Source organism: Pelecanus crispus, chromosome 8 (assembly GCF_030463565.1).
Source record: "Pelecanus crispus isolate bPelCri1 chromosome 8, bPelCri1.pri, whole genome shotgun sequence".
Taxonomy (NCBI): Eukaryota; Metazoa; Chordata; class Aves; order Pelecaniformes; family Pelecanidae; genus Pelecanus; species Pelecanus crispus.
Window position 1 is genome coordinate 1,404,525 of NC_134650.1, and position 13,730 is coordinate 1,418,254.

The window sequence follows — 13,730 nt, forward strand, 5'->3', positions numbered from 1 at the left end:
AATCCTCAGCTTCCTTAACCGTGAGGTTTCTTTTCCTGCAAACCCATTAGCTTCTATCGGCCGATTTCGTCATCAGAGGAGACGGGGCCACACAAATGACAGCTTCCATCATTACAGTATTCATTCCTGGAGTGCCTCTGCATGGAGGAAGGCAGACATGCTTTGGAGAAATTCGGATGAGCATGTAAAGATGCATGTTTGTAAGGACATCAAACAAATGAAACTGGGTTGAATTATATTCTGCCATTGCTTGGATGTTGAGTGCTGGATTGTGCAACCTTAGTGTTTTATTATAGCTTTCTGCTCTTTAAAAGACGGCAAATTAATTAGACAACACAGAAAAGCCATCATATGGATCATAAACAGGATTACAATCTATTGGTGACTGCCACTTGAGTTGACAGACTAGCTAATGATGGTTGTCAGCCTCTTTGTAGAGTAATAGAGTAGAAGTGTTGTAGCATTTCACAAGTATTTTCTGAATGCAAAGGAGTGGTGTGACGGATTTCGGATCGTTTCCAAGTTCTGGAAAGAAGTGTTCTTTCCTGGGTGGGCTTTTTTCTTCCCTTTTTCCTCAAGGTTGACTCATTCTACTTCATTCCCACTGCCAGCCTTTCCTATTGAAGCCTTCACACCACCCTTGTTCTGGTCTTACTCTTCTCTCCTTCCCACAGCTATTCCAGCATGTTCGAGCTGTTGCTATGTTCTTGTCTGGTTTTTACTTTTCTGCTCAGCCCTCTCTGCTCTAGCTTAGATACAGGTCCTTCTCCCCTAGCTCATACCAGGCTCTGATTTTTAGGGGCATCTACATGTACCTTTGGGCTTTGCGTGCCTGTACTGTCTCATTTTTTTCCCCCAACACAAGCAATTTTCACTTTTTCTGCCCTCTGGTTCCATGTTTGTCAAAGTGTGGATTTCATTGACATGTTTATTCTGATTTGACTTCTATCCTTCTGTATTTGAGTGGTAGAGTTCCCATTACTTATGTCTGCTTTTATTATCTAACTCCCTGCCGTTACGAGCAAACGTGACAGCAGAAGTCTTTGGAATCACCGGACGGGCCATTCCTCAACTGCTGCCTGGGGATGGGGCACGTGGAGGGGACCTGTTCAAGAGTAAAGCCTCCCAGATGCTGGAGTGCTTTAATTTGGGCTGGCATTTTAAGGTTTTTGTGGATCTTTGAGAACTATGTTCTTTTTAAAATGTGTGACCAAATCTGGTCAGACTTTCTCGAGGAGAGGAAAAGGAATTTTCCATGCAAAAGTCAGCCCACATACAAATGTTAAGCCCACATTAGGGAGCGTGGATGTTCTGGAGAGTTCCCAAGTAAAGGCACCAACGTCCTAAAAAAAGTGTTCTTTTCTAGCTTCATCTGGAAAGTGGCTGGAACCCTGTTGGACAAAATTTTCTGTGAAAATCACTTTAGTTAAGCATACACTATGGAAATTGCATTTTAAAAGTTTATGAAAATAAACTCAAATGTGCCTTGTAACAGGAGGTGTCGAGGCAGCCTTCAACAGGTAACGCGTCGGGTTTTGGCTGTGTTGTCTACACATGCCGAATAAGATCAGCCTCTGAACTTTGGCACAACCGCTGTTGTGTGTGATTAGAAGGAGCTTGGAGGTGATCATGATAGATTGCTTATTGTTCCAACAGTGATTTTTTTGTTGTTGTTGTTGAAGGACTAACCCTTCATTTGTAGATGGCCTATATGTTTACGTAGGAAAACCAGATCCTGAAAGTAGGAATAGATACTCTTTTCCTAAAATGCTGGGGTGAAATGATCATTTATTACTGTAGATATAGATCAATATATGACTTTAATTTGCACAGCTTCTTGCATAATAGCATCCCAGCAGAAAACTCTGATGATACTGGAAAGGAAACTCTTGTAGGACTCGGTGCAGACTGCGGGGAATGGGATGGTAATGAAAACTATGGAATAAGAGCATGTTTTAAGAGTCAATTTTAAAGGCTAGGATAATTGTGCAAGACGCTTGGCTTCAGAGATGTGTCAGGGAAGTAATCCTGCCCTAGTCAAACAGGCCGTGAAAAATCCATACGGCTTTACTTAAGTTTTACAAAATTCATTGGTTAACTGTTGCAGAGTCTGGTGAACTTGGTGTGCGGAGCTGTAGTATTTGAGGGTGAGGGTAATCTGTTTCTTGCAGTTATGAGTGTTATGTTTGCCAGTATCCCATAGATCTTAAATTAAAAGTATTTTTATGCTCCTTTTTAGCCCTGGAATAAGATCAGATGTAAGCTCTTCTCCATCCACCACCTCAGCAACTACGGGACCACCTCCCAAGCTTTGTCTTGTTTGCTCCGATGAGGCCTCTGGGTGCCATTACGGTGTTCTTACTTGTGGCAGCTGCAAAGTGTTCTTCAAAAGAGCTGTGGAAGGTAAGACATGTTTTGATGAATTTGCTGTTTAAAAATATAAAATCCACATGCGTATCATCCACATTCCAAACCGGTCTATTTGGTCTTACTGGAATCCATGTTTTTGCTAGAATCCTACTGGAAAATCCCATCCATTGTATCACTGATCTTTTCATAGTAAATAACATCGATAATGGTGTGATTATCTGAAGCATAGATTCCATTTACATTTATAAAATGCTCCTATTCACTCACAGTGTGAAAGGATGTATTGTTGTCTTGGCTTTTTGTTTCTTTCGTTTTCTTTCACTGTTGTTTTTGTTTATTTGTCCTATTTATATACAGATACTTGTGTGCCTTAGATTTGTAAAGTTTGTGATTTTACGTTTAATGTTAGCTGTTTTGTGTATAAAACTGTATGTGAAACTTGATAAATCTCTTGTATGCAAGATTACGATAGTTGTACGATTTTTCCTATAACCAGTATTGATTATATTACATACGTGTCCACGCGGAGTATCTGCAGGGGTAGCTAGAGAACAGGAACATGTGTGGTTTTGGATCATAAAGATTTCTCTCTAATCACAGGAAGAAAATAGTTCTAGAAAATAGAGGTGATGGCAAACTAATGTGAATCTGTAGTGTGTATAGCAGAATAAGTAACCTGTGGTTTTGGGGCTGCATCAGTAGCCATTAGGTAATGAGTGAGGTTGTACCTCGATGTCTGGCTCTTCGCTTCAGTATCGGATGCAGAAAAGTTAGCGTACGTTCTCAGTGTCTCTGAAAGGATAGTGATTCCTCTGTTCTGAAATTATGTCGTTCTTAGTTACAGCCTTACAGGGTTTCCTGTCTCATGACTTCTTCATGCAGCCATTCCTGAGTATTTTGAAGTGAATCAGACTGTCATTTTTTTGCTAACATTTTTGCAAGCTGGGTTGCACTGGAGAAGAGGGAAGGCTATTTTGACAAAGACAAGCCGCCATTCAGTTTTTCAGAAGAAGCACTTCCTCTCAGTTCCCAGCTCCCTGGATGCAATGGGGAGCTCCATGGAAATGCAGAGCCTCTCGGAGGGATCGGAAAAGTCAAGCTCGTATCGCAGTTCCTGCTAGTCACAAGGGGAAAGGATGTCAGCTCTGTGGGAAGCTGAAGCTGTTTCTGAAGTATAACAAGAAACAATGTGAGCTCAAGTGCAAAGCGCTCAGCTGCTTGGGCTCCCGCTGCCTCCCACCTGGTCCTGGCTGGAGTTGCACTCCCATTTAGAGCCAGGCTCTATCTGAAGCAAATAATCATCTGTGTCTTTGATTAAAATAAGGTCATGGCAGCTGAATATATGTCATAGCGATGGTTTTGCCCGTCCTCAAGCTTAAACAAATCACAAAAGTATTGAGCCGTGAAGAAATCAACCCAGTAATTCCTTTTGATCAGTGATACGACTTGCCGCATCTTATATCGACTGTATTAATGTTAAAGATGTAAGCAGGCTTGTAGCTGAAAAGTTGCAATAAATTTCTCAAAGGCTTACCTCCGCTTTCATTTTTATTGTTCCACAGATTATCCCAACTGTAATCCTTCCCATTAGATATTGTGGATGTTTTCAGGAGCTCTTCCAGGATCTGTTAGTTCTAGTATTCACGTTAAGGAACAAATAATTTGCCTTGGTCTCTTACAGGCATTTTTCTTATTAGGAACATATGTAAAAATAATCTGTTTCTGTAATATCCTTTTTATTAATAGCTGCCAGGCACCTGTTAGTATACAGATCGAGCTGACTCGGCACATTGGTTATCCAGGCTTTAGCCTGAAACTGTTTTTTGTAGCTTTGTCTGCATGCATGTGTACTGCAACGGAAACAGTCACAGAAACTGAAAGTAACAGTGTCTAGAAAATCAATATAAAGTGTATTTCTTTCAGCAAAGAGTAGAACTAGAGGAGAAGAGGAAGGGTGAAGGTGGAAGATCAGCTGCATACTTACCCCCCGTTCTTCACGCAAACAGGCCTTTCTTCAGGAACCCAGGATGGCCAAAGCCATCTTGTTCGAGTTCTTATTTTCATGGTGCTTCAGAGCCCAGAGCCCTCGTGATTCATTTTCTTCGGTTCCAGAACCAACCCCGTTCACCTCCCAGCACGTTACCCCCACCCTGCTGCAACCCAGATCTTCGCCGCTCCTCCCCACCTCCGCTTCCTCGCCTCGCTTCCTCGCCTCACACCTCCCCTCCGCCACATTCCCCCAACACCTCTGCCTCCTCCTGTGCTCCAGATTGTCCTTTTCTTCAGCCTTTCTAATTCCATCTCCCAAACCCCTTTGTCTGCAATTTCTAACCTTTTTACACGCCGGTGCACTCCGATGAGCAAAGACCGTAGTGCTTTAGAGCCCCAGGCGCTGACTTGTGCTACGGGCACTGCAACGTTCAAGAGTGTCTGGCCTCTCTGTAAAATGCTCCTATCTGCTGTAAATTCCTTGGAAATACCTCCATTTGCTCGCTATCAATTTTTACCAATGTTTTGTTTGTGAAGCATATTTGTCTGGTTTTGGAAATGCATTCCTTTGGGCAACTGGCGTGTCCTCTGGGCAGCAGTCAGACAACGTGAAGCAGAAGGTGGAATCAACTTCCCTTCATTTTTCCACAAAATGTTCATGTGACATTTAATATAATGTAATACAAAGAAATAGCGTAGCTTTCATCTAAAAAAGGCTAGAATAGGTAAGTAGTAAATAAATCAAACTACTTTCACAGAGACGAAGCTCTTTGTTACGGGGAAAAAAAGTGGAACAGCTTGGGAAAATCTCCTGAAGCATCGGTATTGACTGTGTGAAACTATCAGTTGAACATCTCTGTGAGACATGGGATTGTAGTCTCTGTTCTGCTACAGTGATGACAACTATTCATCGATTTATAGTACCTGTGTGTGCGTGTATATTTGTTCTATACATATTAGTACGCCAGTGGTAAACAGAATCCTGAATCACGGATCTGTTTTCAAAGTTATCTTAAACACAAAGATGACACAAGGGTCAGTAAGGCTTCCTCTTCTTCAAATGAAAAAGAAAGGGGGGTTCATTCAGAAAAATGTTCCTTGGAATGTCAAGGGACTTGGAACACTTCACTGGAGAAGCTTGACTAAAGCCATAGCAATGGACTCTGCTTACCCATCATTTTCACAGCCGACCTGAAACAAATTCCCTAACCGTGCTCTTTTTCTGTGAGAAGACTCCTAGGCGCCGTTGTTAATAACTCAGCGTTTGGAAAATATGCTTGTTTCTCTCGCTATTATACTGTCAGGACTTTGAAATACAGTGTAAAAGCCCTAGGTAGCAGCTTTCTCCCAACTAAAGAAACATCTGGCTTTTGATCCCTGTCTGAGAGAAGGATATATCTTTCACTAATACTTTTCTCTAAAGTTACCTTGAGGCAAGTATTCATATTCAAATAATTAAGAATAGATACTGCTCTTCTGTTATTCTGCTCTTAACTAAGGAATACAGTTAATTTATGTAGCTCAAGTTGCCATATTTCTAGGGTCAGTTTTGCTCTGAATCTGTGAGTCCATAAAAGTGTCAGAGAACTTAGTTTGTCCAGTTCAGACTCTAAAGTTAAACAAGAGGGGGTTTCATGACTTTCGAAGTGATGAAAGCTATGTCTTTGTATCTGTAGAAATGCTGACATTTCCAAATGTGTTTATGAATGTTATTTACATCTCCTGTGAAACTGTTCAGGGAAATTGGAAACATGCTATAGAAGATAGCTTTGAGGCATGTAAGAGAGAAACAGTTGTAAAAATAGAATTTGCCTGATGTTAACAAATAGAAAATAGGATTTCTTCCTGAATTTATTGGCTTTGCTGTCTAAATGTGAGAAATGCGTTTGGTGTGTAGATACATGAAATCAGATGGATACTGATCTTATTTTTGCAAGAGGCAAGGTACAGTAAGTAAAGATATTAGGTAGTCCCCAGATCCTTAACGTTGCTGAAAGAATGAGTGGCTTCATCTACTACTCTAATTGTAGCGCTTATGGTTATTTTGTTTGTCTTTGTGCATACAGGGCAGCACAACTATCTGTGCGCTGGGAGAAACGATTGCATTATTGACAAAATTCGGAGGAAAAACTGTCCAGCATGCCGCTACCGGAAATGTCTTCAAGCTGGCATGAACCTCGAAGGTAACTTAAAATGCTCAAATCCCCTTTTTATGTTTGAGTCCTAGGCAATAAAGGTCACGCTGCTTATGAAGCTAAAGCAATTATTTGAGCAGCCCTTTAATATGTTAAAAGCAAGTACTGCATTTTATGCGTGTATGAGCGTTTTAATGAAAAGCAAGATTTTTTTTTTTTTTAACGGTGAAATTTCTCCTATACTTTTCTATCCATACTCAATTGCTCTGTCTCTCAGTATGTTCAGCAGAAGTGAGTCATACACACAAAACTGAGTTATTTTTTATTCCTGTCAGCACATGTATCTTGTTGCTTTTTCACTGATTCTGAGACAGCAGAACTCTAGGAAAACTTGTAGGGAAGTGTGACGCCTGCCTGTCCGTACTCAGGGGAGTGATCTGACACTGAAACCACAGATGAGAGGGAAAGCCCAGAGACGCAGATGTAAAGCTGGAGTGGAGCTTGTATTTTCAAACTGAAGACAAGGAAATTATTTTTGTTCATGCTGTGGATTCTTCTTAAATGTCTGTCGGAATCTCTCTAGAAAAGATAGGTTGAATAAATAGATTTAAATGTACCAGTACATATTTATTCTCCACTAAGTCCTGGATGGCTTATGAGAAACTGAAGACCACATCAACTAGAGATTGAGCAGCAGTTGTGAAATGGCATAAAACATTTTTATTAGTGTCAGCTACATTTTATGCTTGATATTTTTTTTCCTTGAGCTGTAGAGATGAACGCAGTACTTACTAGCATAGTTATCATGGTGGTACTTGTATAATCAAAACTGGCAGATAAAATAAAAATGTCAAAAATGTATTTGTCAGATACAAATAGGAACAGAGTTTCATTTCAGTCACTGAAAATATCCTTTGGTAAAATGTAAGTGGTGAGTTATGTTAAAGAGCTAGATGATACTCGTACTGGCATCTATGTTAGCACGTCCTTTCTTCCTCTTCTGCTTCCAACCTCTCTCAGGAGGACGAAACCCCAGTTTTTCTGCCCTGCAGGTGGCTTTACGTGCCCCTTCCTTCAGAGCAAAGGGAAAAAACCCAACGGGCCAAAATGCTTCCCCTCCTCTGACGAGTTACAAGTACATCCCGTCCTTCATGGTAGGGATTTGCAGGGAGGAGCGGGGGGAGGTTGCTGGTCGGTTTGTTGAAGCGTTACTGTCATCTCTGTGCAGGATGTGAGTTACATCTCTTAACAGCCAAAATCTACAATAGTGGGTTCTAAAATAAATCCTTAAAGTACATGAGGTTGTCAACACGTGTCTCCCGGGAGCTAGATTTAGCTTGTCAGACAGTCCCGGGTGGGCTGGACCTCGCGCTTCAGAGATAATAGCAGGGTAGCCCACTTGCCTATTCTTGGTGCCCAAGGTGGGAAGATGCAATGTCCTGCTGGGGCGGGTGTGGCCAGTAGCAGAGGCAACAGTAAAGCCTAAAGAAAGTTCAGAATAGTGCAAAAAACCACAGTTTTCATTTTGAGGTGGAAAATAATACATTTTTGTTTTAAGACTTGTTTCTATTTTTACTCACCGTAGTTGTTTTCAAAATACATACATCGTGTTCATATATTTATCTATATGCATAAAGCGCCTTATTATGTATATTACTCTAATAGTAAGCCTTTCCATTCCTGCATCAATTTGCATGAACTCTTTTAAAGTAGATGCCAATGTAGCTATCTCAGGCTCTAGGACGTGTTATTTGAGTTGACTTTCTGCACCAAAGAAAATTAAAATTGAATGACATCTGATACTTGCCACTTTTCCACATATAGTTTGGAGCCCTTCCAGCTATAGTTTGTTTGCCTGAATTTTGGCACAGAGAATCCTAGAGAACAGTGACTTTTTGGAGGATGGATATTGTATATAAGCTGTTGGAAAAGGCGGGGGGGGGGGGGCAGAGCTTTTATGACTAAGAGGGAAAAGAGATCTAGAAATTCAGCAATGCAAAAAAATGGAAGAACCATGAAAACGACGATTTATCGGACAGACCTGAACAGATGGTGAATTGGCTGTACAGAAGAACTTGTAGAAAAGAAAACTGGAAGGCAGCGTGAAATGCCGAAGAGACTAAAAAAAAGTTCCTTTTATCTTGGCTACTTTAGGGTCACAGTTCAGGAATTACTGTTGTTTAAAGCATAATGAAATTTGCATACTTTTTAGACAGTAATTTCTTTTTGAAAAGTCATCAGGTGTATCCTCGGTGCATAAATAATGGTTATAAGCAAACCAGTTAATGAATAGCAAGAGATCAAAATATCCTAGCATGGCAGTCCGCAGGCCCCTTTCACTTAGCCTTACTTGCTGGTAGACTTCTTCCATGAATCTGTCTGGTCACATTTCGAATATCTCTAGGTTTCTAACACCTACAGTGAATTTCACTGTTAGGCAATGGGTAGAAGACTAACTTATTTTTAAATAAATTAAAAAAAACCCCAACATCTACGATGCAGTATTTTAATTCTTACCTGCTCTTGTGCTGAGACAGAAGTGGCTCCTTGTGCGCTAGATGCATGGTGCTTGATAATTTTCTATTGCAGTCTGGTTTATCATCAGTCATGCCTTCGGCCCTACTTCTCACTCTGTCTGGAATTGTTTCTATTGCATGGGGTTTTTGGGTGTAGGGGACTGGAAAAGCGTACAACTGTCAAGCTGCAGGTACTGGAGATTTATACGGTAGAATAATGATATTTTGTACTATAGCCTTTATTTCTTTGAATTCTCATTCTGCTTTCATCATTAATTGACCCTAGGCATTCTTTGGCACCCTTTCTCTTTCTGTTGTGTTTGAAAAAAAAGATTTATTGTTAGGTTTTACGCCTGTAAAAAGTCATCTCATATTTTTTTTGGCCTTTTGTACTGCATTTTATAGTTAAACTGCTGGCAATTTATGGGGTTTTTCTGTCGTCTTCATTCTGAAGGTATTTCAGTTTTTTGAAGGATCTCTTCCTCTTTCTAATACTCATTGCCCTGCTCTGTAACTGCAGCGGGGTTTGCCATTACCGGTCCCTTTTCAGAAGGGAGGTGCACGGTCTCCCGCGTGGTGGTGGGAACGTTTGGTCGCCTCCCGGCCGCGGCCGGCGTGGTTCACGTGCGCCGGCCGGCCGCCCCGCGGGCAGGAAATGCGTGCAATAAAGTAAGAAGCCCGTACAACCTCGCTGGATGCCGAACTGCAGGGGGTTTGGGGTTTTTGCGGGGGGGGATTGTTTGTTTTTAACAGAAGATCTTGGGTGCTTCTATTTCCATGCCGAGTTTATCTGTATGGGTTATCTTCTGTAATTTGCCCTAAGGAGCTGGCGTTAAATTTGTGGTATTTTTATATTTGAAAATAAATTGTGAATAAATACATTATCTCGACCTTCCTTTTTTGTGAGTTACAACTATATATCAAAGTCAGGTCTAATAGCATAGCCTAATAAAAATTCTTGCGTAATACTTTGTCTTATCAGATATATTTCTTTTGATTATAATTTTACCAGACTTTCTGGGCTGGAAACACTCCATACCAGGTGTCTGCATTAAGCTGAAGGCATGTGCATGTAAACTTAAGTCAAAGCAGTTCGTTTGCTTTTGAGAAAAAGGATAATGGGGCAAAAAAAAGCCAGAATGTTGAAAGGATTTTGGAGCAGCCATTTCAAAATCTAGATGAGAATAACAAGCAGCTCGTTGCTCCGTGGAGATCACTGTTGCTGTGCCCCCATGACAGTCTTGGCAAATGTGGCCAGTGGGTGAGCCTTTGGGAAAATGCGATTTATACAAGGTCCGTAGAGAATTTCTTGTCTTTAGAAATTAGTCTCTGAAGTCTCTGTCCTAGGCAGTGGGAGAAGCGCGGTCAGGAGGGGGATTTTACATGTTGTTAAGCTACAGAGTTGGTGCATTTCTGATGATCAGAGATTCTGAATCGGTCAGTAGAAACTTTGAATGTGAAACCACATTACGTGATGCTTTCATGTGCTACTGATTTATCTCGGAAGTTCCAGAACAGAAATCAATTAATTAATTGAGAGACAGGAAAAGAGCTGGGTTTCATTTTGGTCTTGGTTAAATAGTGCGTTCAGTGTAGCAGACTGCATCCAGGAGAGCCGACAGCCAAGTAGGAGGCTCCGTTATTGACAAGATGCTAATAAAATTGTTGCTCCAGCTTTTTGTAGTTTATAGTTAACATCTCTGTGTGATGTTTTATTTATTTGGCGAATGAGTTTTATGGTTTAATTGCGCAGCAATGATTTATAGGCAAGAGAGTTGGCCAGAGAAAAATCTCCTCCTGCCCAGCGTTTTCAAAAAAATGTTTTCCCTGGCTCAAGAGATTGAGTAACTTCTTACCTATTAAATATATTTTTCCCTTTCTTCTGTATGGTTTCTACACTTCATATTTTAAGGAACTTACAAAGTTTGCAGTCCTGCAAATATTTCCGACAAGGTGTCGTGCTGCCACGTGAAGTTGCACTGACATTTTGCATGTAACAAATTGTAGGATGAGGCCTTGCGTTTGTACTACCTGCAGCCGTTACTCAACATTTTGAAACATTAACGTAAATGTGACTTTCATTAAAACGTAAAATAAACTTATTTTCACAGGAAGTTTACTTAGAATTGAAGTGAAATTATTTGCAGATTTATGAAAAAATGCTTTAAAAGTTTCAACTGCCTGATCTAGAACTGCAGGAAAACGGAAGCAGCATTTCCTCCGTTACGGTTTTATTGCTGTGTGCTCACTTTCCATTATCTAACCTGTGACTTACCAAAACTTTCCTAGCTCGAAAAACAAAGAAGAAGATAAAAGGAATTCAGCAGACGAACGTGCCGGGAACGCGGGATGTTTCTGAAACCCCTGGAAACAAGAGCATCGTTCCTGCGTCCCTGCCGCAGCTGACCCCGACCCTGGTTTCGCTGCTGGAGGTGATCGAGCCGGAGGTGCTGTACTCGGGCTACGACAGCACGGTGCCCGACTCCAGCTGGCGGATCATGTCGACTCTCAACATGCTGGGAGGGCGGCAGGTAGTGGCTGCAGTGAAGTGGGCAAAGGCAATACCAGGTAATGTGCAAGTGCAAGGGCAAAGTGCAGCCTGGCTGTCGCACTTAAAGTCTGTCTCCGTGTTCGGTATCCTTCAAAGCCTTCGCAGATGAAGTTTTAGTAATACCTGGGCTGATTCGTGTCTCGAATGCATCTGGGGTGGAAAAGCATTAAAAACACAGACGCAAAAATTTATTGACTAGGGTTACAAGTGAGGTCATTTTACTTGAGCCCTTTGACCACCGAGTGTTAAAATTCCTGTTAAAATAGGGATTTGTTTTTAAAAGTAATACAGAGAACTATTTTTATTAGCTCTAGCTGCCCCTCTTAGATAATTGTTTCTTGAATGTCTTTAGCAATGAGGTTCTCTTCACTTCTGTGGACTGGTGCTGCTCTGCCGGCTTGCCTGGGTCTGCATTCGTGGATGGTTCTTTTTTTACTACCCCTCGCCATATCTGTAGTTTTTTCTCGACTGGGAACAGGCTTTTGAGCGTGCAGTCCCATAGTGGAAGTCAAGGTGTTCATTTTCTCTCAAGCACTGTAGCTACACCATTAAGCTGACTGTTACCTGGGGAACGTGGAAGGTTTGTTGCTCTTTTGGCTCCCACCTGAAGACACAGCGAGCAGTTGCCTTGCAGAAGAAGTGGCGTCAAATCTCAGCCTTGGACGTAACGCGTGGCGTCCTGTAGCGCGGCTCTGGGAGAGGCCAGGGCCGAAAGCAAAGCTGAAGATCAGAACAAAGACCGGTGCTTTTCTCCCTTTCACTTCTACTCAGCACCGTTAGCTACCTGTTTTCAAAAACCCTAGCAAAAACACCTCCGTAATGCAAATGTTGCCCAAGAATAACGTCACGTAACAGGTCTGCCAAAAAAAAAAAAAAAAACCAACCCAATTGATCATGAAATTTATGAGTCATAATGGTGCCTCTTTTGAGGCGGAGGAAATAAATGAACGGTCGGAAAGAAATGCTCGTAAACTCAAACATATGTATGTCCAGCAGAGATGTGAACAGATTTGTGTGTCTGTCGGGGTTTTTCTGCAGTGGGGAATTAACGCTGAATCAGCGAAGGTCCGCATTAGGAAAAGTTGCCGTGTGCACACTTTCTTCTGGGACAAGTCTTGAGGAGACCATCTGGTATTCACAAATACAAATTTAGGTGCCATTTTCATAAAGCAGTTCTGTGTTCATAATCTCTTCTGAGCAGTTTCCCTTCAGGTTAGAACATAGGCTCTTAATGAAAATACCAATCTTCTCTTTAATGATTATATCAATAGGAACTATTCTTATCATTTTTTTATATTCTTCTTTTTTTTTGTTTGCTAAGGTGGTTCTTCATGAGTATTTAATTTTAATAACTGTTACTGGCTATACACCATCAGACGTACTAACAGTAAGCCAGCATTGGTTGCTAAATCCTTTAGTTGGGATTTCAGAATAGCCTTTTCCAGAGGAGGGTTTGAGCAGAGATTTCAAGATTTGACCCAGTAAGTCTGAAACAACTTTGAAACACTTGGCTTGTATTTTAGAAGTAGTAAATGGTAGTCAGTGCTGTCTCCAAAGCCAGAAGCTTTTCCTGAAGTTGTTAGACATACCAAGTTTTTTTAATATATTAACCTACTCAATGCTATCTACTTCAGTGTCTTCAGGAAGCAGCACTGTAATGAGCTCTCTGGATGGCAGATGATTAATAAAATTAAATAAAATCAACTTGAATTCAGACTTTAATAATGATTCAATGTGGCAAAATATTTTCTTGCTAAATATAGGCAGGATCTGATAGAGACTAGTGTTGCAAATTAAAAGCTGCCTACATTTTAAGACTGTTTAAGGGACCAATTTTCAGATTTTACACGTTGCCTCGTTTAATTGGCTCTGTTCATGCTACATAGTCGTAGAAGATTAGAAGATGATCATTAGATGGTAACTAATGCTGTACCTATTTTGTAAGTTCAGATTGTTGTTGAGTAAGAACAAAATTTGACACTAAACCATTTATTGTCTAGTGGACTGCTCTCTCAAAAAGTAAAAAAATACTGTTATTTTTGGAAGATAGGCAAATGAATTATAGTGTATATTAAATATAATTGTTGTCTTTTGTATCTATCTAACTGACCATCAGTTCCAGATAAGCACACACATACATTCTGATTGTTTTTTTAATATTACATCCCC

At 40.9% G+C, this 13,730-nt stretch overlaps 1 protein-coding gene across 4 annotated transcripts in view; it reads left to right on the forward strand.

The window, feature by feature from the left end:
- Nucleotides 1-13,730, forward strand: part of NR3C1 (nuclear receptor subfamily 3 group C member 1) — a 70,579-nt gene that overhangs the window by 40,920 nt on the left and 15,929 nt on the right. For all 4 annotated transcript variants that reach the window (XM_075714862.1, XM_075714864.1, XM_075714865.1 and 1 more), the window contains 3 exons: nt 2,240-2,403; nt 6,426-6,542; nt 11,300-11,578. In XM_075714862.1, the coding sequence (XP_075570977.1) occupies nt 2,240-2,403; nt 6,426-6,542; nt 11,300-11,578 (560 nt within the window). The remainder of the gene's footprint in view (nt 1-2,239; nt 2,404-6,425; nt 6,543-11,299; nt 11,579-13,730) is intronic.